The sequence below is a fragment of the Cynocephalus volans genome, chromosome 2 (genome assembly GCF_027409185.1).
Source record: "Cynocephalus volans isolate mCynVol1 chromosome 2, mCynVol1.pri, whole genome shotgun sequence".
Taxonomy (NCBI): domain Eukaryota; kingdom Metazoa; phylum Chordata; class Mammalia; order Dermoptera; family Cynocephalidae; genus Cynocephalus; species Cynocephalus volans.
This window is the reverse complement of record NC_084461.1, coordinates 68651044-68678540: the sequence shown is the minus strand read 5'-3', so window position 1 is coordinate 68678540 and position 27497 is coordinate 68651044. Positions and strand designations below refer to the sequence as shown.

The 27497-nt window shown below is 45.5% G+C and overlaps 1 protein-coding gene across 1 annotated transcript; it reads right to left on the bottom strand.

Moving 5' to 3' along the window:
- Nucleotides 1-1817: 1817 nt before the first annotated feature.
- Nucleotides 1818-26796, bottom strand: CKMT2 (creatine kinase, mitochondrial 2). The gene is made up of 10 exons (XM_063085896.1): nt 26692-26796; nt 13740-13911; nt 12157-12355; nt 10623-10718; nt 9912-10133; nt 7982-8067; nt 6956-7079; nt 6183-6317; nt 4795-4920; nt 1818-2079 (listed from the first exon to the last, which is right to left on the bottom strand). The coding sequence occupies exons 2-10, from the start codon at nt 13889-13891 to the stop codon at nt 1960-1962; spliced, it is 1260 nt and encodes a 419-aa protein (XP_062941966.1). The 5' UTR covers nt 13892-13911; nt 26692-26796; the 3' UTR covers nt 1818-1959.
- Nucleotides 26797-27497: the final 701 nt, after the last annotated feature.

Genomic DNA, 27497 nt, shown 5'->3' with positions numbered 1-27497 from the left:
ATTTTATGCCAATGCTTGTTTTTCAGCTTTCCTTGTAAAAAAATGAAATACTGGTGTATGTCTGTTTAGTCTCTTCAGCTCATTTATGCTTATGTTTCTTCAGCTGTATGAATTTGCCTTTATTTACCACTTAGCTCATAAAACCTTTTAGAAGAGGGACCATCAGTCCTGTTTGCATACCCTAAAGGATGACATGAATGGATATTTAGGGGCAGATTATTATAATATTATAACAGTGATTTCTTTATTTTTTAAATTTATTCAGTAAATACTTGCATAGTACTTAGTATGTGTTGAATACTTCTAAGTGAACTGTTCAAATACTAATTAATTTTATCCTCCCAACAATCCTATGAGACAGGTGTAATCATTGTTCTCATTTTATACAGAGGAAACTGAGGAACCTACAGATTAAGTAAGTCACTCAATGTAATATAGTGAAGGAGTTGGGACTTGTACCCCAGCAGTGTGTCTATAGTCTATGTGCTTGCCACAACACCACAATCTGCTACCCTTTAACTCTCTGTACCCAGAGAATATCAGCCACTGCCTGAGGGTGCGGTGCCTCCTTTGTCTTCAGGCACTGGTTGGTGAAGTAGCCCTCCACCCCATCCCACTCAGAGTACTTAGGGTGATGTCCCAAATTATGTTGGTTTCCTCTTCTGAATTTCTACCACATACCAATTTGTCACTCCAAAGTTAGAGCAGTGCCTATTAGTACCAGCACAATTGTGTTCTTTTTATACAGTGTACTTTATTTTTCTCAATATAGCAGGAGGGAAGACAAATGCTTATATTATATCACTAATTTATTTTAACTATAGCTTGCGGAGCTCACTTACTATAGAATGCAGAACTTGATCTCATTTATGGTGTTCAGGCTAACAATGTTTGTCTTTTGTGTGCAGAGCACTTTAATAACTTGTTACATAATTTATTGTTCTTCTGTCATTGCCCTTCAGGTTACAGACATCATAGGATGGATGGAAAAGAAGAACAAGATTTGAGATAAGGATCTTCATACTGAGCGAAGAGTTCAGCTTTCAAATTATACTAAAACATTTTCAGTATTTCAGACATCAAATTTTGAATTGCTTTTAAGAGACTGAATATACAAATGGACAATGGCCAACAATATATGACAATAGAATTCTACCCACAACTCCAAAGCAACCAGTAGAACTCTACCCGCAACTCCAAAGCAAGCCAAACCACAACTTCATAGCAACAAGCCAAGAGTGGTCAGGACTTGGGCAATGACTGCCAGCTTCCCTAATTTTTGCCCCTGTTTTTAACTCAGGACCAACCAGATAAAGCCAAATATGCTTCCTAAACCAATCATATAGAACACCCCTTTTTAGTTAGCCTGCCTCCAGCTTGCCTGTGCCTACAACCCCAATCAGAACACCATAAAGCTTTCCCATGTGTCTGCATGCCTTTGTGTCTCTGCCAAATGCAAATGACGGTGACTGGCTCCCTTGCTATATAGTAAGCTCTGAATAAATAAATGCCTCTGTTTGTCGTCATTTGTATAGTCTTTGTTTATTTCCATACTTTCAAAGGAAATACTTTCCTCCTGTTCCATTTGCCAGAAACTTATTATATTAGTTCCTCATTTTCCAACAGCATCCATAAGGGGTTGGTTAAAGAGTTGACTATATTTAACATCTAGGTAGTAGAAGGATTATCTAGGTTGCATGTAAGTGGTCTTACAAATATTAGTTTTATTATCACCTTAAGTCATTTGTGCCTCCTGCTACATGTAATTGGATGTGTTTGCCCTTCTTAGGAGTATTTAAAAAGCAGAGAAACAAAGATATTAAGGAGAGTTTTATTGTAAAGATAGGCATGACCTACAATTTTACATTTTTCCAAGTCTACAAAAACTCTCAGAGTAGATATTTCTTTTTATCTGTCGTACCAGCAGACAGATTATCTATAAATTGGGAAAGGGAAAGTTCACTTCTTGCCAAACTGGGGCAGAGGTGGTGGCACCTTAATATCTTGGCCTCTCTCCAACTTCTTTTCACAATCCACCAGGTAATTGACTCCATCGATGACTATCTGAACAAGCTCAACCTTGGATAGTGGAAAAGATGAATGATTAATTTGACTAGACGACATCTGCAGGGCATTGATCAACAGGAACAACACTGGGATAAATGACAACTTTTCGCTTAGATGGACTGCGTAACAACTTCTTCCTTCTCACAATTTCCCTAAAGAGATGCAGGAGGAAAGTTGTTTGGAGGTCATTGTCAGAGATGGAAGCCAGAGATATCGCAAAGGTTTCTCTCAATCTTTCTTTAGTTAAGATGGGGTTACTACTTTGTGTGTCAGAACTTTGTTATATATATATATATATATATACAAACCATTAGTTTGCATCTCAGACACTTTTTCCCCATCAGTCTCTGCTATAAAATGCCAGAATTTGTCCAAAAGTAGGAGTATGCAATGATACCTTGGTGTTGTTCTTTGGCCTGCATCTGAATTCTACCTGCCACTAAACTATCTGAGCACTGAATATGCCATAATTCAGATATCGTCATTTGCACAGTGGATGTCTTTCTGAAAATTGTTTAAGATCAAATGTTTGGCAACTAAATTATGTTTGCACTGTGCCAGGCAAATTTATTACTTAAAAGGAAATTTTGTGATTTATATTAAAATATACTTTCTAAAATTCCTGCTTTAAAAAAAATGTTAGAAGTTTGGTTTGCGAATATTTGTTTTTCTTAAACTAGAGCACATCTACCTATGAGTTTTTTCCTGGGATCACCTCCCAAAAAAGTTACTTGCACTGCTTCTAAGGAGACCCAAACTGAAATAGTAAGCAATTAGTTAATTCCAGACAGCACTAAAATATGTGCTATAATTCGAGAATGAGCAGTACGGATGGAAGGGATCACTAAGCGTTAGAGCTGGAACAGCCCTTAGGCATGAGGGACTCCAGTTCCCTCCCCAGGTCTTTTCATGCATGAGGAGCAGGGCTGGGAGAGGGCTGGGTCAGAAAGCTCGTCACTACTAAAGAAACACTACTTATCCAATTGGCCCATCTCAGAGTTGATGTGGGTGTGGTGAGATGGGTCTCTTATTCACTGCCAGAGGGACTCTATTTCGGTATAAATCTTCTGGTAGGAAACTTGGTTATGCATTTTTAACCCAGGAATTTCTTTCATAGAAATCTATCCTAATTAAGCAATCAGAGTTGTGATTACAGTTATGTGTAGAGATAGTCAAACAAAATATCAAATAATCAGGAAAATATTAAATAGATAATGGACTATTTTTACTACACTGTCATTAAAAGAATCATGTTTTAAAGAACACAATGTGTGGGAAAATGCTCAAGATATGATACACTGGGAAAATGTTGTGTTATGATACCAAACGTGTTACGATAACAATTTGCTTAAGAAAGTTTTTTGACTATAAAAAAGAATGGAAGGCAATTTAGAATAATATTCACAATGATTATCAGGGTTGTTGGGTAAAATAAGTTGTGTTTTAAAAATACTTTTTTCCATTTTTCTAGCTTTTATAATGATCACCTATTAACTTATAGTTAAAAAAGTTTTTTAAGCATGAGCTACTTTGTTTTCCAGTAATGAATATCTAGTTAATATTAGAAGTTGACAGGGCTAGGCCCCAGATTTTCTTTATTTACTGCACCACACATTATCCAGTAAATTTCAGAAGTTGTGGTATTTATGGCTGCTTCTTCCTCAGGTACTTTGCCAGAGCTGGTAACACACAAACTGATTTAATTGTTTTGACCGCTTCCTCTTTTCCCCTCCTCAGTTTAATGGTAGGGATAGCAATAAGCAGTGAAATATTCAAAAGCTGGCCAGGAAGAAGAAAGAGCTTTGATAATCCACAGATTTAATAACCACCCACTGAGTTATTAAGAGTTGTAGTTATAAGAAGAAGAGGCTTTTAAATTAACAATGGGCATAATATATTCAATGCGACCACATTCAGATAAGGTGGTATAACTTCAACTGCGATCAGCACTTGCTTGGCATTCAGCGGCCTGTTCCTTAAGTGTGTTCTTTAGGCCTCACCATCACTCCAGGACTACACATAGACCATGAATCCTATTCATCCCATGGATTCATAGAATCCTAAGGATTATTTTATGAGCACAATCTTATATATACCTAGTGTACAGCATATTTGCCACCTTTGGCCCTAAAAAATAAAATTTTAGAAACCACCTACAAAAGTGAAGATGATACTATGATGCCTTCACCAAAGGAAATTCAGAATCAAGAGAAAATTCCACTCCTTTACCACCTCCAGTGGGATAGCACACGTGTTCTCTGACTTCACGGTGATAAAATACTGCTGTCCTTTAGCATAACAGAGCTCCTGCTTGCCGAAGATTTTTGTAATAGCTCTCAGGGGCAGGTCAGTGACAATAATACTACTGTGAATTCCTTTTTTGCCTATAAATTCTCAGATTTCACTGTGTTTACCTATATGCAGCTATTTCTCATGGAAGAATAATATTACAGAATGTAAAGCTAACACGACTCAGGGCTCAATGGGGAGAGAGATCTTGAATTTTGTTAAAAAAAAAAAAAGAAAAAAAGAAAGAAAGAAGGAAGGAAGGAAGGAAGGAAGGAAGGAAGGAAGGAAGGAAGGAAGGAAGGAAGGAAGGAAGGAAGGAAGGAAGGAAGGAGGGAAGGATGGGAAAAAGTCAGGCTGCTTAGGCTACTTCTCTATTCCTTCCTTCTTGGAGGCTGATGGTGTTAGTTCATGTTAGGAGAGTGAGAGAGATGTTGTTACCTCTGATCGACCAATTCGATCTATGTTAGAAATGTCGTACACATCTGCCACCGCTGCAGTGTCCACACCACCTGTGCCGCGCTTCTGGAGTCTTAGGTTCTCCAGGATCTTAGAAAAGCGTGGATCCTAGGACAAGGGATAATACTTAGTGTCGTAAGAAGCAAAATCGATTCACCATTATTGGCACATTCACTTAAAAGTGAAATAAAGACTTAGCATGAGAGATAACAGATAACGTTTATAAAACATTTATTTACTATATACCAAGGCACTATGCTGGACCTTTTCAGACTTATAACAACCCAATGAAGCAGGTATTGCTTTCATTCCCATTTCACAGATGAGGAAACTGAGGCTCAGAAGAATTAACTTGCCCAAAGTCACACAGCTAGACAGTAGCAGGGCTGGAATTGAACCTGGGTAGTCTGACTCCAACCTTGTGTCCTTAACTTCTATACTTTTTTTGGGGGGGTGGGGTGGCAGGGTGCATCTGGATGCCAGCTTTGGTGTGTTTATTACTCATCTGTTTAACAGTTGTCACTGTTAGAATCATGAGGTTAAATCACTTCAAACAATTTTCTTAGCTTTGGAATTTTGAATAGCAAAAATTGTTATATGAATTTTAGAAGCACATTTTCTAAAATTGTTTTAAAGTGTTGGATTCACTTGGTGTGCTATGGCAGAAACTATGTTGCCCTCCAGAATCCTTTTCTTCTTCTTCCAACGTTGAGGCTGAGGAAGTGACCACTGGCTAAACTCTTGCTAATGGAACAAACAGAGGTAGTGTGTGCTACTGCCGGGCCTAGAGCTTAAATCTTTACACTGATACACCCGCGTGCTCTCTCCTCTTCCCACAAGCTGGAACATGAGGCCTGACTGTGACCACACAAAGAGGGACAATGCCCTCAGACAACAGGACTCCGAATGTAGTCTCCTGACCAACAGCCTCAGTATCTCCTGGAAACTTGTTAGAAATGCACATTCTGCAGGTGGGTCTAGCAATCTGTGTTTTAACCAGCCCTCTGGGTGATTCTCCTGCTTTCTCAAGGTGAGATCTACTCGCACCAGGAGAGACAGAGAAAGGAGATGGAAGGAAGCACCAGGAGCAGAGCAGAGCAGCCTGCCTCCGTTCTGATTTGTTACACGAGGTAGAATTTAAAGGTTGTATTCTCAAAGGTACCATCCCTTTCTTATAGCCCCTTCACCTTTTATCCCAACTCTGCAAATGTCTTTTGAGGCACACTTAATACTTTCTCTTGTTTTTCTACTGTAGGTGGAGAAAGTAAGGGTTAAGGAATGGGCAGTGACGTTTTCTCCCTCCACAAAGCAGTCACGATCTGAGCTGATCGTGGTGGGACCCAACAAGGCCGCTGGTCACATAACGTTACCTTGCTGAGCTTGGGGATCCTAACGTGGACACCAGCTCGTAACCCTGTTCCGAGGTTCGAAGGGCAGGTCAGAATGTATCCTAGGCGCTCATTCCACATGAACTCCCAGCCTCGTTCCTGAATTAACCGTTCTACCTGTAAGTAGAACAACAATGAACAAATGACAGAGTTCTCGAATACCCATTCATTCAGTGGATCTCCAACACAGGGAGAAACACAAATACCATACGTTTGGCATGAATGAAATTTAGATATATTTATAGCACTTCCTTAATAGAACATGAAGCTTCTGATATCAGAACATTAAAATGGTCTATGTAAATTAGATGAACCATGTAAAGCATTGAACAGAGCACCTAGCACATTCTAAGTTCTCAATAAATGTTAATTGGTGTTATTATTTCTCATGCCAAGACAGTAGGAGAATATAGGAATTCTCAGCAGGTAAGTCTGTGGTCAGGTTACGTCTTACATATTGTCTCCATGCTCAGACTAGCCAATGGCAATATTAAAGAAATCAGGAAATCAGTAATGATCCACAGACTTCCCCAGACCATTTGGACTGGGGAGGAAAGCATAGGAGCTTTCTCAGAACTAGAGAAAGTCATCTACTTTCTGAAGCACTACCTTGGAGGTTCCACTCCAAGGGAATGCCTTAATCCCCAGAAAAAATTAGCCCCCTCTTGGAAGTTACCATAGTGTCTTCTTTCAAGAATGAAAAATAAAGAGATTTTATTTTAATGAATATTCAGAAATTTCTAATAACATCTTACTTCTTTTAGTCCACGACAGAAGCGCTCGAATACTCGTTTCATATTGCCTCCCTTTTCCATGGAGATTACCCTGGTGTGGTCTTCCTCATTTATCCAGATGAGAAATGTCTTGTCATAGTTATGCCTAATGAAGAGAGAAATATGGTGTTGGGTGTTAATTGCATTTGTTTCAACACATGAACATTCTTATTACCTCTGTAGCTTGATTGCTTCATTTCACCTTCCTCATTTCTTATAGGGCCCTAATCTCCTAACTGTGCTTGAACAAGTGCTAGAAAATAACGTTACCTCGACAGAATGAGGAATACGACTGATGCCAACCCTTAAAGATGTCATGTTTTTGCCCAACCAGAATATAAATCCCCTAATTCCTCAGACTAGGATGACACTAATTCAACTATGAGAATATTTGGCTTTGACACTAACAAGTGTATTTTGTCTCCAAATAAATTCAGCCAAAATCTTGTGCTTAAAAAAAAGTTTTCCCTACAGCCCAGGCTATTTGAGGTACACAAGATCTCACATACATTTGCTATATAGATCCCGCCTGTCCACCCCATCTGGGCAGCTGCTCACTTGTATATAATAATCTACCAAGGTCCAGGAGTCAACGTGGACTGAGGACAGTTGGCCAAGATTAAAATATGTCTACACTAGATATCTATTCTTTCTTCTGTGTTTTTTCTTAAATCATCAATATTTAATTTTCATTTTTTGCTCTTTGATTTGAATGTCATAAAACATTCTCTGTGAGGTTAATAATATGAAGCTAATTTTTTCTTTAAAAGGTAGTCTTTTTCTCATGCGTAATTCTTGCAAACCACCTCCCATTCCTACACACCTTAGAAACGTCACGATAGTTATATATGCACACACACAACATTTCCAAGTAGTCTGTCTTTTCCATTTAGCTCAATCTGGGCATGCTGTCAACTGCAGTTTACAGTAGCTTCAGGTTAGGACAAGCAGGCAACCTGAAAAAGAGCTTCTGTGCACACTGTAAACATGCAAACGCTATGTCCATACCAGATTCCCCTGGCATCTGGCCAGTCACGGGCCATCCCAGCACATGTTAGTAAAGGGGACACTGGCTTATCAAACAGAAAGTGGTCCTGTAGGCCAAAAGGGACAAAGCAGAGAGAAAGACAGACTGATGAGATCGGACATGACTGCAAGGGTCAGGCAGCCAAGTTTCAACTCACTAATTATGGCTGAGTTCTCTTGGTGGTGATTCTCAGCCTTGGCTGCCCACTAGAGTAACCTGGGAGCTTTAAAAAAATACTAATGCCCAGTTCCCCTCCCCCAGAGATTCTGACTTAATTATAATGGAGTTTGGTCTGGGCATCCAGATTTTTTAAAGCTCTTCAGATGATTCTAGTGTACAGCTAAGGGTGTAAACCACTGGCTCTGTCCAGATAGAAATATTTAATCATTAAATCACCATGGAGTGTGTCTACACCACCAGCACCAGCCTGATGCAAAGGCCAAATGGGCATTGAATTGAGGGATGTTATCCTGAAAAGTCTGTTCCACACAGCTGCCATTCTCTGACTGTAGCATTATTGGTTCATTTACTATCATTCCCTTCATTAAAAAGTGTTAGAGATGTACAATAATGATCTATAAATAAAAATAGTTACCTTTGACTTAATGCTCACTCTGTGCCAGGTTCTATGTTACATGCTTCTAATTTATTTTCTTTTATCCTCAAAAACTCTATGAGGTAAGTGTGATTATTCTATTTTAAAAGTGAGGAAAACTGAGATTCAGAGAGATAAAACAACCTATCCAATATCATACCACTAGCAAGCAGCAGATCCTAGATTCACACCTCAACCTCTATGGCTCCCAAGCCTGTGCCTTTAATCACTGCAATATACTACTTCATATACCAAAATCAGCATCAAGAGACTGACAGTTTTCTTGCTCTGTGTACACTGCTTTTTCTTGCATGGCTATGTACATACTCTACAGTGAGATGTATGGGTGCCATGTATTTAAATACAATTACACTGAAGTAAGAAATTAAGTGGATATGGGAAGGGAGTCCATCTACAATCTCTAAGAAGTGAAAGAAGTTGGAGACTTGAGCCAGAAGTGGATCGTGGACTGCCACTGCCCAGGAAGCAGCGTGTTCCTAAAGCAGACAACCAGAGGGGCTGCTTGAGGTGGAGGTGGCCTTGTCCGAACAGAGCAGGAGAATAGTTGGCCTGATGGCCACAGAGACCAGGACAGGAAGGCCCACAGACGATACAGCGGGCCTGTCTGGTTTGGAAATGGGGCATATTTTGTGGCATTTGTATCTTTTGAAATGACAGAATTATGTTTCTGTTTTTCCTTGGAGCTTAGTTAAAAGTTACGTTTGAAAACGCCATCCTGTTCTAGCTGTTTTAAGGGGAAAATAAGTAAGGAACTTGGGTTTTGGCCACTCCAGCGACAGAGAGAAGCTGTGGAGAAAACTGTGCAGGGGGCAGGACTCAACACGAGCAGGACACCAGAGGCTGGCTCCACAGGAACAGGCAGGCTTTGCAGCTGGGACTTCCTTTCTAGACTTTCCTAGTTTCCAGGGTTTTCTTTGGGTATGGCAGTCCACAAGGAGACCATCCTCCAGGCACAGACAGGATTTCCACGTCTAATTGTTCCCATTTATCAACAAGCAAGGGAATCGTTCATCTCCATCCTCCTGTCCCCAGCCCGCCGACTCCATACTGGAGTTTCCTCTGCTGATCGTGTCCACAGAATATTTCCATGGCTTGACAAGTGTGATTTAAGGCATCTTCCTTCCTTATACTGAGCAGATAGAAGCCTCAGGCCTGACTCAGCCCTCAGACCGACCCCCTGGGGTAGAGCCCAGCCAGCTCCGGGCTGGGAGCTCTAGGAGAGGCCTCCTGGGCAGATCAGGGCTCTGGGTCCAGCCCCTCCCCAGGCAGCCCCCAGTGGTTCACCAGCCACTCACGTCGATGAGCCGTTGCTGGTCCTGCTCCGTCATCTCGGACAGCTTGTAGTAGCGGCCGGCCAGGTCTCCCTTGAGACCTTCCAGGGCCGTGATGGCCACATTCTCCACCTCCCTCCGCTCGGCCCGGGTGCAGGCGGGTGGCAGGCTCAGCCCGCGGATGCTGCGACCTGTGCGCACCCTAGAGGACAGCACGTAGCGCTCGTCGAACTGCCCCTGAGTGACCTGCCGAGTAGAGCATGGGGTCACCACGGCCAGCCTCAGAACACAGCCTGCCACAACCACAGTGGGTTTCCACCCGCTGATCTGCAGTTTCCCCGGAGAACTGTGCACGACCAAGCAATCCACATGCTGGACACATTCCAGAATTCTTGGGGCAGGGGCCTTAGATAAGCAAAGGGCAGAGCTGCTTTAATCCATTACCCCCACTAGGGGCTTTGGGATGAAAAAAGAAATTGTTTTAGGAAAGGTTTGAAGTTCTCAATGGCCATCCCTACCCTAGGGGTATTTATTATGGAAATCAGACTTGGGGACCTTCCTAACTTTTGGTCCTCCAGGGATATGCACTGTGCGAAAGCGGTCACAAGGCTTTCAAGGAACATCTGAGCAAGGCCAGTAGCACCTCTCTCAAGTTCTCCTGACCCTGGGCTCAGGAGTGCCAGCTGCATGGTGGGGGCAGGGGGGAGTGTTGGGGGGGTAGAAGGGGGGATCTACCTTGGATGCATCCAGATCTGTGTTGTGCTTCATCACCCTGGGGTCATAGCCGTTGTGTCTTAGTTTGATGACAGGGTCGAAAAGATCGGCAAACACCTGCAGGAGGGAAGATGCTTCTGTGTCCTTTTTAATTGGCTCACCTACTATTCAAAGGCCTTTCCTTTCACTTGCCCCTTTTTATCATAAGGGTAAAAATTTAATGCCCTTCTACTACCACGCAGGAAATGGGTATGAGAGTGGACTGGTGGATGATAATAACAAAAACAAGCCTATAACAGAAAAAAACCTTTCAGAGGCCTTCTGCCCCTTGAGAGAGGGCAGGGCTGCTGAACTCTGTCATCTTAACCTCTTCTCTAGGGATTCTGTGAAGATCGCTGCCATTAGACTGAGCAAGCAAATCTTGAGGTTAAGAATCCAAGGGGTTTCCTAGAAGTTTTTGCCTTTGTGGGATAAAAGGGGCTGCCAGATTAGAGGCTAAGCAGTTTTGTGTTCAAAAGGGAAGGTTAGGTTCTAAAGGTTAGGCCACATACTAAATTTGCAGGAAACCCCGCTGCACCAGAAAAGTACACAGCAGCAGCCAGAGCAAAGCAGGAACCTCGCGCTCTGTGAAGACCTTCCCCAGCCCAAATGATCTCAAGCAAAATCTATTCTGAAAAAGAAAAACAACTTCAGAGACATCCTTTATGGTAAAGTAACATTAAAAGAAGTTGTAATAGCATCCTGCAGCCCTTGGGAGCTGTGGGAAGTGGGGAAGGCTTTGGTTCTGGGAGTCAGCTCTAGTTTGGGACTCTGGGAGCCCAGCGTTCTGCACTGCTGGATGTAAACGAGCCACCAGTCTCCTTTATTTAAGATGCCTCCCTCTCTTCTCTTGATGGCTGCCTTCCCTAAGAACTGCTCTCCACTCCCTGCAGCAGAAGAGTGCAGAGGGTGGACCTGAGGAGGGCAACAGGCATTTGCCATGACACAGAGGCTGCTCTGTGGGGACAGGTGCATGGTGGCTGACCTTCCTGTGCTTCTGCACCAGGGTGAGGGTGCTGAGGTCATGGGATCTGTCCAAGAGACCTGGTGAATCCAGTAGTCTGGGCTACAATGGCTTTCTAATCAGTATATAGGTAAGAGAATTCCCAGACTAAAGACACACCGAACCCTCCTTCCAACCCCAATCCAATAAAGAGCAGCCACAAACACATCAGCTCTTAATATCTTATTGGTGAATACACATCATTAGATTTTTTTGTTTGTTTGTTTCTGTACAAACTCTTGACAAGCCCGAGGAGCTCTGCCACGCGACTCAGTCGCCTGTGGGGAGGAAGACCGGGGCAGCAGCACAGGAAGCCTTGTTCTGGGAAGCTGTGGACCTCATTGTCCCCGGAAGCTTTCCAGGTGGTTCTGCTGGAGCTGGCTTCCCTCTAGGGGAGCCTTTCCTGAGAAGGCAGAAAGCTGTCCCCACAGAAAGAGAAGGACTCTGGGGCTGTGCACGTCAACCATGGCCAGAGCATCCCCCCACTCCGGAACCTGCTGCCAATCATTTTACCTCATAGGACTCCTCGTCACCGGCCACCATGCCCACAGTCTTTATAAAGGGGTGGCCAGGGTTGTCCACGCCAGTCTGGATGCACTGGTCCAGGGTGTAGCCGTTGGGCGTCACCTTGTCGCGGAGCTTGGCGTAGATGGCGGGGGTGAGGCACTCGGCCATGCAGTTGTTGTGCTTGCGCAGGTCGGGGTAGTCTGCGCTGCGCCGGGCGAGAGTCGCTTTGAGCCTGCAGTCCCCGAGGGAAGGGGCCTAGCAGAGGGCTCGGTTTCTGCCTGTCCACCCACCACACTGTCTTCAGCAGGGACATTTGGCTAGAGCTGCCCAGGAGTCATGACTTAAATAAGCCAGGTTTAAAAAAAAATAGTCCTGGTGAATTGCCAGAGAAAGGGACCAGACCCCACCTAAGGATGCCTTGATGCTTACTGTAGAAACCCAGAGCCTCTGGCTCAGGTAAAGAGGAGAAAGAGCAAAAGTAATCAGAAATGAATTGAAATCATATGCAGACTTCTTTTCTTTCAACCCAAAGTTTTGGTAAAATTCAAGGACGGCCACATTTTGGTTCCAGAGGTCTGTAGGGGAGAGCTTAGAAACTCTGCATATGGAACTACATAGAAATTCACTTATTTCTCTGTCCTCTGTCTACAATACAAGCTCCATGAGAGGAGGGACTTTGCCTTGCTGAGAACAGTACCTGGCTATTGAAACAGGCGTTCAGTAAATATCTGTTGGAGTGATTCATAGAAAGAAATCAAATAGAGTGCTATTTCACCCTGGGATATGCACGGACTGATGAATAGGGGATTCGGGACCATCACAGGCTCAGACACAGGTCATCCCACCTCGGGAATTCCTGAGGTGTGTGGTGGTTGCTGGTGATACCCTCAGAGATGCTGATTCCCACAAGAGACAGAAAGTGCCTCTGAGAAACACCTCAGTGGTTTTCGTCGCCTCTCTCACCCACACCTGCCTGGATGGAGTCCCATGAAGTCAGCACGCCACTCAAACTCTATCCAGCGTGTGTGTCTGAACTGTGGCACATTTCCAGGGCTGAAAAAACGTGTCTGTTTTCATCCCCCTCATGCCACCCCTCCACTTCCCATTTGCCATGTCCTTTAAAGCTGATACTTAACATGAGTGCTATGACATCACATTTTCCAGAAGGTGGCAGAGCAGGGAGTGAGGCTGGCTCTGAAATCAGGGAGCCTGGATTTGCATTTGGCTGAACTAGCTGCATGAACCGGGGCACGACTTAATTTTTGTAAGCTTTCATTTCTTCACAAAGGGATACGAAGGTGCATAACAGAAACTGCACATAGTGCTTCACACACAAGGAAATGTTCCACAGGTGTTAACTCTTACTGTTATTACCATTTGCTGGACTGTGAGCTCTGGGCAGGAATGACAGCGTTACACTTCCTTGTATTCGCCATAGGTCACTAGGCTTAATGAGTCTCAAAAATGATTGTCAATTTGACTTAGTTATCCTCAAAGGCAAAAAGAAAGACACTTGCTGACAGTCTCCAGCATGGGATGGCATATTTCTGGCTGGCATTTGGAGTAATTTTAAAGCCAAGAGGCCTTACCTTGGGGGGAATAGCCTGTGCTGCTCCCGAGCCTCAGCACACACCTTCTGCCGGTTCAGCAGGTACCCGGTGGTCAGGGCGCTGGTGCCCATGGTAGCAAACAGCAGAGAAGCATTGCGGCCAGTTAGCAACTTAGAGAAGGTACTGGCCATCCTTCCTCTTGGATGAGTTTCTGGAAGGCGAAGATGAAGCTGGGTTAGACTGCTTCATAGGATGACCCTGAACGACAGCATAGAGATCAGCAGGCAAGAAAAGGACCTGTGGGAGCCATCACCCCTCTTTCCATTTGTTTTGTTTTTCTATCTCTTCCCTTTCTTTTTTCTTCACACTGCTTGGAAAAATCTGAGTAGTTATAGACATTGTGACTGTCTAAACTGCCTGAAGTCCATGCCATATTTTTCAGTATATGACACAGAAAAATTAACAAAAACGGGATTTCTACTTCCATCTGCTTGACAGAACAGGTGCTCTTTTGGTTTCTGCCACTGTGCACCAGGTACTCCCTGAATAGGATGGATTTCTGGACTTCTAAGAGGTAGGGGAAATCTCTGAGGACCACCCTTCCACTCCACTCACCCCAAATGAACTTGTATCAGAGCTCGGAGTAACAAGCCAGGAGGTGTGGGTTATCTTGAGGGTGAATAAGCACTAAGGTCAGCCTGCCAGCAATGGGACACAGAGGATCTGAGTCTGGGACTCACCTCTTGAGCTAGGACTGTGGACAGGGACTGAAGTGGTCCAAAGTCAGCAAACCCCCAACCCCTGGCTCCCAGCAGAAGCAGATTGAAAACCTCTCTGAGGAAATTATCTCCAGTGTAGGCTCTGGATTCCTACAGATTAAGATCAAACAGCAAACTCCCAATGAGAGATTACCAAGTACACAAGGAGGTACAATGAATGAGTCAACAGATAAAATAACCTCAGATTTAGACCTCCAATGACTAAAGATATTGGAATTGTCAAATAAGAATATAGATTAGCTCTAGATAGAATGTTTATAAAACTAAGTGTTGGAATCATAATTATGGCAAGCAACAGGAGACTATTGAGGATGACCAAGCTGATTTGAAAGAGAACCAAATTGAACTACTAGATATGACACAGCTGAAGATAGAAAAAATAAACTGGAAGATATACCTTAAGAAATTAACCATAATATAGTGCAGAGAAATAAGAAATTGAATATATGATATATAAGTTAAGAGATGTGGCGGATAGAATGTCAAGGTCAAATATCTAATTGAAGTCCCAGAAAGAGAAGACAGAGAAAACAAAGAAGGCATATCTGAAGAGAAATAGCTGAGAAATTTCCAGAACTGATGAAAGACAAAAATCCATGATTCAAGAGGCACAACATAACCCAGGCTAAAAAAAGAAATTGACATCTAGACAAATAATAATGAAATTGCAAAATATTGGTGACAAAGACATTAAAAGTGGTCAGAAAGAAAACACAGTTCATCTACAAAGAAATGACAAACATCAGCTGATTTTTTCAACAATGAGCCCAGAGAAACAATATTTTTAGAGGCTGAGAGACAGTAATTATCTCAGTACTCTCTCACTGGTCTACATGACGCCCAAATAATAAACAATGTGGATTTCCCTAACATTTGGAAGGCTCTCGGGACTAAGCTGCAAGATGCTCCAAGCTTAGTTGCATTGGTTGCTTCAAAGAGCTTGATGTGTACGGCTGAGGTAGAAAACCTGGGCCACCCAGTGAAGGACAAACTCCTAATAAGGTGAACCAAATTCTAAAAGTATCCTTCTCTGGTCCACTTTCTTCCTTGATTGAATTTGGGAACTGGTCAGTCCATCAACTTCCTGCTCCCAGGATCTTCACCCGAAAGTCTCTACCAAACTTGAATATCTCCATTGAAAGCATCAGGAACCTTGAAAACATTTAAGAAGATGTTTTTCTACATTAACCCCAGAAATCAGATTGTCAGACAACCTTTCTTCTGTGCTAATGTCTACAAAAAATTCTCTCAATCCTAAAGATAGCCTGAACTACAAAAACAGATGAGGTGAATTGACCATTTCTTGAAGTTGTCCTGGGGACTTGTAATGGCCCAACATTAATCACATCACATGTATTTCTTTGCCCCCTAGAAGAATTCAGGTTATTGACAGCATCATTCCAAGAACAGGCAAGGGCTCCTCAAAGAGCTGCACCAATGCTTCCTGGCCCTTGTGTGCAGCAGGCAACACTAAAATACATCCTTTGGGCCACCTTATCTGCTTCCAAACCCTACAGTCTGGTCCCAAACAGAGAGGCAATGCTGTCACTCTGAGGTTTACTGCAGAATGCTCCAAAGTAAAAGAAGCTTTGCCCAAATTCTTTGTAGGCATATGGCCTAAAATTAAGCCAGGACCTGGTCTCCCTAACCTAACAGGATGCACATTCATTTCTGGGGTCGACCCAAATGTCTTAATCTTTATTTTTCCTTCCTTAAAGTCCTTAAATTGCTTCTGCACTGATATGTGCTCACATCAGAGTCTGTTTGAGATGATAAAGCTTAAGAAGTAGAGTCAAGAGGAAGGGGAGGTCATGGTCTCCATGTAGAGCCCTGCAACAACTGGTGGTCTTCAAAGGTCTTCCTCCTTGTGAGGGTGATGTGTGGGTAGGTTTCTGGCTCAAAATATTAATGTTTGAAATGTCACATATCCATACTTTAGTTTCTGAAAATACTTCTAAGAGTTCCTACATTGCACTGGTCTCTAAGCAATGATGTAGGATTCACGCCAGTAATCCTGGGGAGGCTTTGGTTGTAGCAAGCAAAGCAATCTTGGAACTGAAATTCTTCATACCCCTACTTTGATTCCTTGTACAGAAGTGACACAGACTCCAAGTTTTGGTGAAGAGAAGAATACCTGCTTTCTTGACTCTATATTTTTCTTTCTCCAAGGCACACAGAGACATTGAATTTTACTATTGAGTTTGAAATAGGGGTCTCATTGAACAATCTGGTGATCTGGGAACAGCTGCTCCATACTCTCTAAACATCAGAGCCAGGCTTGCAAGGAAATCACTTTTCCTCATGACTAATCTGAGTCTCTATTGCATGTTAAAGTGAGTCTTCAAAAAGCTGCACAGGCAGAGCGTTACTTTGTCTCATACCTTTCCCTGTTACCGGGCAGGCCCCAAATACCACATAAAAACTATCTGAAGCTAAAACCCCTGCTCAGAAGAGGCTCAATTTGTTATTTGCACAGATGATAACATGTGGTATAAAAAAGTAAAGCTAGGAAGATATTTGTATGTAAAAGGTAATCTACATCCACCAAACCAGTCAGTGTTTGGTTTGGCCTAGTGTCCAAACATGGTGGTTTTATGAGTTAGTACATCTTGTGAAGCTACTCAGACAAAACTTTGGAGCAAAAATAAAACTGACAGGCTGGCCAGTTAGCTCAGCTGGTTAGAGCACAGTCTTGTAACACCAAAGTCATGGGTTCAGATCCCCACACCAGCAGCTGCCAAAAAAAAAAAAAAAAGGAAATCTGAAACTCACTTGAAAAGACTTAAAAATTTTTTTCATTCTCTCCATGCTCTGAATGTAATAACTTGGACAGAGGTCACTGGAAAGAGCAGATGAGGGGCCAGCGCAGTCGTGGTTGTTTCTCCCTGGGATGAAGCTCCAGAATCCAAACGCCCTCACTGTGGGCTCCACTCCTGCTGCCAGAGGGGTTTGCAAAATGCAGGAGCATCTCACGTACATCGTGCAGAAAGCACACACCTGTTTCTCAGATGTTTCTCTTTGGAGTTGCTCTTTGCTGGCCGATCCAACTTTTCCTTCAGTGCATGGTGAGCAGTTAGGTGAGAGGACAGAGCTTCCAACCCATGGCAGGCAATGGTCTGCCAGGGAACCCTGGCTGCTGAGTAGCATGAGGCTGAGGGAAGCCAGCTTCTAGACATCTCCACTAGCTGTGTTCCTTCCCACCATCCACTCAGCTCTGGCTGACCCTGTTCTCTGCTCTCTCACATGGATCCCAGGAAGCACTTGGTCAGCTTCTAACCCCAGGAGGAAGCATGGAATCCATCCATTGACTCACTCCTCACTGAGAGCCTACGAAGTGCCAGGCCCTGTGCTAGGCAAGTGATGTGATTGTGAGCGAAAGAAACACAGTGACCTCCTTTGGAGGGCTTATAATTTATTTGGCGGAGATGGTCAAGAAACAACAGCAAAAAAATAAAATAATTATAGGTGGGGATGTGTGCAAAGAAGGAAATAAGCAGCATATTATTCAGAAAAACTAGCAGCGATGCCTACTTTTACAGGGGCTAGCCAGGCAAAGAGAATGGAAAAGCTGGAGCCTTAAAGCTGGCCCAACCTGGGCTGTCCTAAGACACGACGGTGAGGGGGGCTGAAGCACAGGAGCAAAGCCAAGTGGACTGAAGGGAAGTGGGAGAGGCATGCGGGAGCCCTGTCGTGACCACCGTAAGGGTCTGGATTTTATCCTCGGTGCAGAGGAAGAGCCCAGATGTGCTTGCAAGCAGGAGAGTGAACCGTCCTCATTTCGTCATTTACAGAGGCTGCTCTGGCTGCCATGTGGAGGATGGCTTCGGGGGCATGGGCAGAATGCAAGCAGAGACCAGTTAGAAAGCCCCGGAGGTGGTCCAGGTGAGAACCACGGTGCCCAGAGCCAGGGCAGCTAGTGAGCATGAGGAAGGAGTATGCATTTGCAGTCTACTCTTGGGCAGAACTGATAGGTCTTGCTAATGGTTTGGAGGAGAAAGATAAGAAAAAACCAAGCGTGTCTCGGGGATGTCTGTTCTGAACAACCGGATGGATTGTGAGGCCATTAGGTGGTGGGGTGGCTGGGGAGGGTGGCTTGCGATGAAATCTAGCATGATGCTGATAGAGGTGGACGTGATCGCACTCTGTCGGCCCCAGTTCCTCATGCCCACTGCTGGCTGGACTCCTCCTTGGGCTCTGACATGCTGGCCAGCCTCAGGGCTGCTCTTCCCTCCCAGACAGCTGTCCTGCCTCAACCCTCCCATCCTGCTGGCTCCTGGACTCTTTCAAAGCCTTCATAAGACTCAAGCTGAGGCCTGGCCATGGGGCACTTCCATTCTGCCCAGCACCGCCCTGGAGAATGCTCTACACAGTGGTGATGTTGTATTCTAAGAACTTCCCCAGGTCCTGTTCAACTCTCAGAGAACCTCAGCTGTAGCTCTCTCTCGGGCCTTTGATGCATGCCTCTACCCAAATGAGTAACATTTTCATCAGAAGGAGAAAAGGAGAAAAGAATGGGTAACCATTGTGTACCTGCTGTACACTATGGTTACAGGCACATTTTATGCTGTTGTCCCCATTCTATAGATGAAGACAGACACCCCTCCATAAAGTTAAATGCCTTGTCCAAGGCCACACTGCTAGTGGTGACAAAGATGGACTTAAAATGCACACCCATCTGACTCCACATCACATGCTCTTTTCACATTGCCAGAAAGCTTCACTGTCCCAGTTGTAGCCAGGTTCCCCCTCCATCCCCTCCTCTGGGTCTTGACAAGTGGTTCTGACCTGCCCAGGCTGTCAAAGCCTGTGGCAGCTGATAGAGAGTCTTGGCACAGGTGCTCTTTGGACTGCCATCATTTGTTGATGTCACAGGTACCATAGCTGGCATTTGACTCCTTGATCTAAAGCCAGGGAAAAAGTGTAAGTCTTCCTGATGGCCATTAGGTTGGCAAAGGTGGAAGGCAGGCAAGGATGTAAGTAATAGATTGTCCAAAAGTGTTATTTGGAGGAGTGGGGGGGAGGTGAAGGAGGCAGTAGGTGGGTTTCCATGAGAGGGGATGTGTATCCACACAAAGGAATCACTACATGAAGAATCACGTGGTCTGTTTTCCCTTCTGCAGAGAGAGCACTGTGATAAAGTAACGCCTTCCAGGTATGTGCCGTGATGGTGAGTTTTTTCTAGGGTTAGGAGAAGCCAGTAGGTAGAAAAGGAGAAGGAGCTGAGTGTCTGAGGAAAAGCTGCTGATAGCCTCATGTGTCACCACGATGGCATCCTTTGGGAGCGGCTATAGTGCATAGTCCACTCTGGATAAGAGAGACTATCTTATCCAAAATTCTTCCTTCTTCAAAACTGAAATTCCTTTGGGCACAGCCTAAAATAGAGTTGCCTCACGAGACACATAGTGTATGTACTGTAGAGGCTCCAGTGTGTTCTCAAGGCAGTCTGAGAGCTTTCTGGAAGTCCTGAGCAGATGCCATCTGTGCCTGATTCCACTTTGTCTTACAACCAGGTTAAGACCTTCAGCATCATCAGAATGTCAGCACCTATGCAAGGCAGGGCAGACAGGCAAACAGGCCCACACAGATGCTGTGCTCATCCCTCCCAAGAGTCACTGAGGCCCACGCCAGGGAACCCCAGGACTTGGCCGGAGCGGGGCAGGTGATGTTACTGATGTGAGGCAGGCAATTATGTCGGGAAATCTCTTGTGACTTCTGTGAGCCACGGTGCATTACACTGACTGTATCTCACTTCACTAGTGACTTGTGAGTGGAAAGCACCCTGCTGGCCTGTGCTGCGGAGGACTCGCAGAAAACTTCACAACCTCTGGCAGAAGGTCCTTACATCTTCCCTAGTTCCTCCCCCGTCCATTCAGAACACGAGACAAGACAAAGGAAAACATTTGCTTTGATCTGTTTTTGGGAAAAAGGCAAATATCAACTAAATGAGACCATTTTAGGAATTTCGTGAAAGCTCACACAAGTGCACACACACACACACACATTCAGGGACTGTCAAGAGGGCCCAGAACACCCAGGACAGAGTGGGCAGACTAACATTCAGAATGATGGCTCTAAAACCCTGCAGGATCTGAACTTGAAAAAAATACTTTTATATATATGCATTTGTATCTATATTCTTATATTTTATATATATATATAATTTAAAAATATTGGTCTGCTGTTTTCACTTTTGTGCTAATGCAATAAATTATACTAATTGTTTTAGTAAAAGTCTTACAGTTTCTTGCTTCTTACTGCCCTTTCAATTTGGACTTTGCTGTCCACCTTTTCCTGCCACTGGACCATGGCCTGGTGCCTCCATCTCCACAAAACCTCCTGTTCCTTCTAGCCCGAGGTGAGTTCCCACCTCACTCATGAGCTGCTCATTCATTTGCACTTGTGCTGCACAGTTTTGTGACATCTGTTGGTGAACTCAACTGCCATGTATCTCCTGTCATGTTAAAGAGCTCCCCACTGTTTGTACTGTCTTCCCAGCAGATGGGTAAATTCATCAAGGACAGGAACTTCTCTCTACCTGTCACAATTCCTTGCACAAAGTAGCTGCTTAATAAACATTCCTTCTCTGACTTCATATAATTGTTTGTGAGCAGTACTTTGATTTCCAGGAGGAACTCTTACCAGCCTCCTGGGTATCCCCTTTCAGACCTTATGCATAGCTGTAAGGGAAAATGTCCTTTTCTTTGGGCCATTCCCCAAGGTATCTACACATCTAGCCCTGCTCCTTTGCCTATTGAGTATTTCTCACTTTTTAATCTGCCACCAAACCCCAGGCCTTATATCCCAGCCCATTTAAAATCAATTTTGTGAGCTAGCTTGCTGGATCAAACTTTAAAAGAAATCTACTTATTTTAAGCTAAATACATCTCTTTTCGACACTGAATTTTGAAATCCTATTAATAAAAGCAACTAAGTGTGGCTGGCAGGTTTCATTCTCAGCATCTCCCTACTCAGGTTCCTGTTCCCTACGAGCTGCTCCTGAGCCAGGGCGGCCCAATGCAGGCTCCTGACCTTTCGGCCATGACCCGCTGTCTGACCTCTGGGAGCCTGCTGCACCCATCCTCAGGGGTTTCCACGGCTAACCCAGCAGAGGCTACCCCACAGGTAACAGATGGGAGCCTCCCACCAGAGCACAGAGCATAAACACGTGTGTCCTCCCTTTTTTCAAGGGGTCTTTCTCAGACTGAGCAGGCAGGAAGGGAAGGAGGAATCAGATGAGGAGCGAATGGCAGATGTTGGGAAAATATAATTTATGTCTCCTGCCACCCCAGCAATTCTTCTCCACAAAATACAGGAAAGAAAGAAAACAGTTTTATTATTGATTAAGCATTAAACTAGTGATGCACATCACAGGCAATCTGCTAAAGAGACTGCAAAGACAGAAAGAAATTTTGCCCTTTTATACAGCCAAGCAGACAGGACCCATTACATACGTGATTTCAAGGTAGCTCAAGTAAGAGGACTTGATGGCACCGTTTGTCACATATTGTTTATCCTAATTTCCCAGAGGCCCTTTGGTCTGGGGTCCCTCTCTGCTATCCATTACTCAGGCCACTTCCTAGGCTAGGCCGTCTCCTAGTGCCTTCCTGAGTCTGTTCAGCCAAGATGGAGCCTTTTCTCTACGTTCCCTTCTCTCCTGAGGATGCAGGTTCCCTCTGGTCCTGAGTGTGACACTTGGCCAAGCAGGGGCACTTGGTCCTTCAGGGATGTGCATCCCTGGCAAGCCAGCCCACACCTGTCCTCCAGACTCTGCAACCCTCCTGTGCCTGCAGCTTGCTCCTGTGCACCCTCCCTTCCTTCAGCCCTGGGTCCTCTCTCCCTAGGCCCAACCACAGGAACTTCTCAGGCCTGCTGCCTGCCCCTGGGTGTTTTCTCTTTATGGAACTCTGTATTGCATCACTTGTGAAAATAAGCAAGTATATCACCTACATAATTTTAAAAAGCAAAAAGCTTAAAAAAAAAAAAAAAAAAAGTCAGTTGTGAAGTGTGTTAAAATTCCAGATTTCTAGGCTCTGCCTTTTGAATGAATATCTGCAAGAATGTATATTATGAAAAAGCTTCCCACGCACAAGCAGCTGTCAAGCCCAGCTGGGTGGAGGAACCCGCCTGTGGCCTACCCGAGCCTCAGCAGCAGCTTCTCTGTAACAGGCAAGATGAGACCTCTCCCCCGAATGTTGTGAGGATGAAGGGCTAGGCTGCAGCGTGCACTGAATAAAAGTGAGTCCCTTCCCCCAGTGACCCTAGGCTATGGGATGGTCATCACTCCCCCACAAAGCCACCCCTGATGATCCCAGCCGGTACTGATCTGCCCCTTCTCTAAATGTTTGCTGATTGTAGCTTGCATTTTTAGCATTTAACATGTTTCATCTAATTGTTTTAGTTTGTCATCTCTCTGAGGAAAAGACTTTATTCCAGAATGTGCCTAAACATATACTTTCAGATTGACTGATCATCCTCTGAAAACTGTCAGGGTTCACAGAGTGGATTTAACCAGTTAGGCTCCCAGCTCTTCTTCCAGACGCCTGTGCACAGCACCTCCAATGACTTCCTGGCTCCACCAGACAGACACTCCACTTTCCCACCTCTGGCCCTTTGCTCGGCTGTGTCCTTCTGCCTGGAATTTCTTTTCCATCCTTGCATAACCAGTCAAATCTTCCTGTCTTTTTTTTTTTTTTTTTTAACTAGCACTTGTTGAGCTCCTTCCAGGGGCCTCGCATGGGGCCAAAGGTGCCCCTTAAGATTGACCATGTATCCAGTTGGTCACGAGGTAACCTGAAACCTTTGCTGTCTTAGACTGGGAAAGAACAGCCATTTCCCCCTGGCCTAGGCCACTGAAGCCATGAGAATTTGTTCAGAGTGTTCTGTGGAGCTGGTCCAACCCCAAGGACATCCTGTGTTTTGGGGTGACTCTCTGGATGGAAAGCTGACATATGGTCCTCCCCAGCCTCCACCTGCCCTCAGGCCGCAAGGAGCTCAGACACGTGGACACCAAGAACAGCTGGACCAGAAATAACTCTGCGTCAGCAGAAAGACATCCATGGCATCTCCATCCAGGATATTCAGGACAACCAGGAGGCTTAGCATTGAGGCAGTGACAGAACCCAAGGCCTCCACATTCTAGGATGTCACAGAACCAGAAAAATCCTTTACACCAGGACCTGGACTCCTAATACTTTTGCCTGGGACAGAGAGTCATACAGCTCTTGGCATGCTGTCAAAAGGGCTTCGTGCAGTCGTCCATGTTTTTAATGGAGGGCAAGTGTAGAAACGAACACAATTTTGCTACCTTCCCCATCAGGCTGTGCTCCTGCACCCCACACAAAGATTTCCCTGGCTTGGGGCCCAGATATTCTGCACAATTTTAGCCCAGATACTGTAAACAGTGCTTTTCAAATCAGGAGTTCTAGAGGTGGTCCAGGTTAGAGAAACTGAGGCAGACCGCTTCTGCAGGGTGAGAGCTGGAGACTGCCTCCCTTCTCATCTTCTACAACCCCCACTTCTACAGAGGCAAGAGAGAGGAGGGAAGAAGAGAGAAAGCAAGTACACGCAGCTCCTCAGAGAAGGCAGGCTGGCCCGGCATCCCTGGCATGGCGTGGCAGGCACACTGGGCACCTACTGTCAGAGTGGAGCAGACAGATATCCCTGGCATGCAGGCCTTCAGCAGAAGCCTGAGGGCAAGGAAAGAGAACAAGCTTGTAACATTCTGGGTCTCTGGGAGGAGTCACATGCTCTGAGGTGACAATCCTGTGCCTAAGAGCTACTGTGGTAAATGCATTTCCGTGGTCTTGGGAGTTTAATGACGTGGAGTCCCCTATGGCACTCCTAGGTTCTAAGCCACAAAGGGTAGCTTCCCTCCAATTGCTGGTCAGTGCAGGGCTGCATGTGAGGTGCTGGAGTCTGCAAGGAACTTGAATACAGGACTAAAGACAAGCCTGGGTTCAAATCTCAGCTTACCAATGTGCTGGCACCAAGACCTGCAGCAGGTCACTTAACTTCTCTTGAGCCTCAGTTTCCCCATTCACAAAATGATGACTATTGGCAGGATTGTTGCAAATTCCCATGACTCCAGTCTCCTAAGCCAGGGGAAAATGGCTGTCCCCTCCCAGTTCTAAGAGCAAAGAGTTCGAGTTACCTCAGAACTACTGGATACACAGTCAATCTTAATGCACACTCTGGGCCATCTCTGTTGTACTCAGTATGTACATGTTTAGAGTCCTTCCTTATAAAACTGGTGCCTTTCCTAGGCCTCTCTGTGATGGAGACAGGGGACCACTACCAGACCTGTCTCTGAAGGGTAAATTGTTTTCAAGAAAGCAGGAAGCTGGGAGCCATGTGGTCCTATGAACTGCTGTGCAGGAGGGCTTGTCCTCCTGCCTGCCCAGGGGAAGGGTTCTCCGAGGCTTCCCAGGCAGTGGTGGGTGTGACCTCCAACAGTCACCTTCAGACCTGGCTCTCTGGAGAATTCCCAGCTCAGCCAGCAGGAGCTCCCAGGGTGCTTGACACAGGCTCTGGTGGTTTCCTCTGGGAAGACAAATGGATCCTTCTCTAGGCTGTGACAGAAATGGAGACCCAGGACCTCTGAGCTAGGGGAAAAGCCTGTCTCAGAATCAGTCCCCCTCCTGCCTCTGAAAGCCCCGCGTTCCCCATTCTGCCTCCCACCCCATGGTTTCCTGGGCCTTCCTCAGCCACCCATTTAGGAATGCCGACCTGGCCTCTGGCCCATCTTCTAAGGATGAGATTTGATCAAGAAGCTGGCAGAGTCCATGGTGTGTGTGGCAGTCTGTGCTTTGTTGGGACGGAGCCTTAACCCCCAGATGATTAACTCCAAAGTCTGGGGTCTGTGGAAAAGGTGCCTGGGAATGCAGAAGAGGAAGTGAAGTGCTCACACAGCCCCACACGCTCAGCTCTCCTAGAAGAGCCTGCCGGTCAGGAGAGCCTCTTGTCACGTTCTTCTCCGTGAGAGACCAGAGAGGCCAAGGACACGAGTTCAGAAACAGAACGTGTGAGAGCTGCAGACGGAAGTGGTCCTTCTGGAAACAGCACACCAGTTTAACTGGTAGCCTTGTCACGAGGACACTGGCTGCCACCTCACCTGATTCCGGCTGACACTGTGGGGGGTCACGGAGCCTGGCAACGCTGCAGAAGGTCTAAAGGGCAGCACTGAGGAGACTGAAGGGTTTCATTTTGTTTGGCAAATGTCACTCTCTGCACATTTGAAGCAGAGCATTAGAAGGTAGAGATGCTACCCACTCAATGGACAAGAACAGGACTGACAGTAACCCCCTGAGACCCAAGCAAATAAGCAGAGAGCTTTGCCAGAGATGAAACACAGAAACACATTTAAGCCACTTCCACAGATTTTTTTTTTTAGTCTCGGGTTGGGGGTAGGGTGGGGGGTTGGAGACAGTCACTTGGCTCAATATCAACATATTAGTGATTTCAAAAATGAATCTCTAACAATAATATTAACCAGTTTAGATTGGGTCCAGCTATTGGGCTTATTAGTAATTAATTACCTCCTTTTAAGGGCCTCAAATTTTAAATTTTCTAGTTAGTTCATCCCAAGTCACTGATTTGCATTTCTTTTGATGCTGCTGAGAAAAATATTCCCCAAAATGAGTGAAGTTGTCTCTGTAAATTACAATGGAAAGAAATTCAAAGTTTAAAGCTGTCCCAAATACAGTGCCAAAATTCAGCATTCAAATTTTCTTTCCACAAAGAAAAATTTCTGGGCCGACCCCGTGGCGCACTCGGGAGAGTGCGGCGCTGGGAGCGCAGCGAAGCTCCGGCTGCGGGTTTGGATCCTATATAGGAATGGCTGGTGCGCTCACTGGCTGAGCACGGTGTGGGCGACACCACGCCAAGGGTTGCAATCCCCTTACTGGTCACGAAAAAGACAAAAAGAAAAAGAAAAGAAAAGAAAAGAAAAATTTCTGATTCACTATCAAAAAGAGGCCCTGCCAGCACGGCGCTGCTACAGTTGTGAGCTGTCCCTGCCCGTGTGCAGGGACAACGGGGAGCTTCAGCCAAGGACAGACACCGGGCTGCTGCCTCAGCGAGTTAGCATCCTTCCTCATTCGTGAGGTTCCCATAACCGTCCTCGATGTGGAGGCCCACCCCTCCACGGCCCCTCACACTGGCTCTAGCAATGCCCTCTCTTCGGAAGAATAAAGCAGTTTCATGGTCTCACTGACCTTGAAGCCGGAGTCTCCCACGTCCTGCTGCACGCACAGCCGAGAAGTGTAATGGGAGCTGACAGGGCCTGGCCTTGAAAAGGCTCCGGGCTGGGAGGGGCTGCAGGGCCCATCTGGCCAACCCGGTCTCAGACCTCAGGACGTACTTGCTGGGAGCTGTGCCCTTGAGGGCCAGCCCTGACTCTTCTGCCACTGGGCCCTGGGCTCTTCTAAGCACCTGCTGTTTCTCTGAAATGTTTCCCTCCCCCTTGAAGAGGAAAGGTAGAGACTGCCTCTCCCAGGGCTGAGAGAGAGGCCCTGGAGCCTGCGGCCTGCCTGAGGGGCTGCCCAGCCCCGCAGGACAGGCCTCAGGGAGGAAGGGCCAGCAGGGGCAACTGCGCACCTGTTGGGGCACTTGCTTCTCCCTTCTCTCAGGACCACCATCCTTGCGGCCTCCATTAGCTCTGGAGAATGAATCATCCCCCAAGCCAGGGTCTGAGAGGAGGAAAATATCTAATGCTGCCTCTCCCCAGCTGCTACTCAGGCCCTGAGCCAGGGGCTGGAGGGACCTCTTTCCAACTTGTTGGGGGCCTGGACTCAGGGACAGTAACAATCAGGTTTCTGTTCAAGATCAGGCCATCTGAAGTAGATGGCTAAACTGTCTCACTTTCTGTCCACACCTGCTTCATTTACCAACCAGGAGGCCCGGCAGGCCATATCCCTGCTTAAAAATAGCCTTTCTTGGAACATCCACCACAAACTGTAAAGGTTGCCTATAAATAGCAATGACCCCCAAGGATTCTGGACAGCAGCCCTGCCATTTCATT

What these genes read in the sequence shown, in the direction of transcription:
- CKMT2 (XM_063085896.1), bottom strand. Translation starts at nt 13,891, where the DNA reads ATGGCCAGTACCTTCTCTAAGTTGCTAACTGGCCGCAATGCTTCTCTG. An exon ending in CACAGGCTATTCCCCCCAAG is followed by an intron (nt 12,356 to 13,739) that starts GTAAGGCCTCTT and finishes CGCCCGGCGCAG; the next exon opens with CGCAGACTACCCCGACCTGC. An exon ending in ATCGAATTGGTCGATCAGAG is followed by an intron (nt 2,080 to 4,794) that starts GTAACAACATCT and finishes CCACTATCCAAG; the next exon opens with GTTGAGCTTGTTCAGATAGT.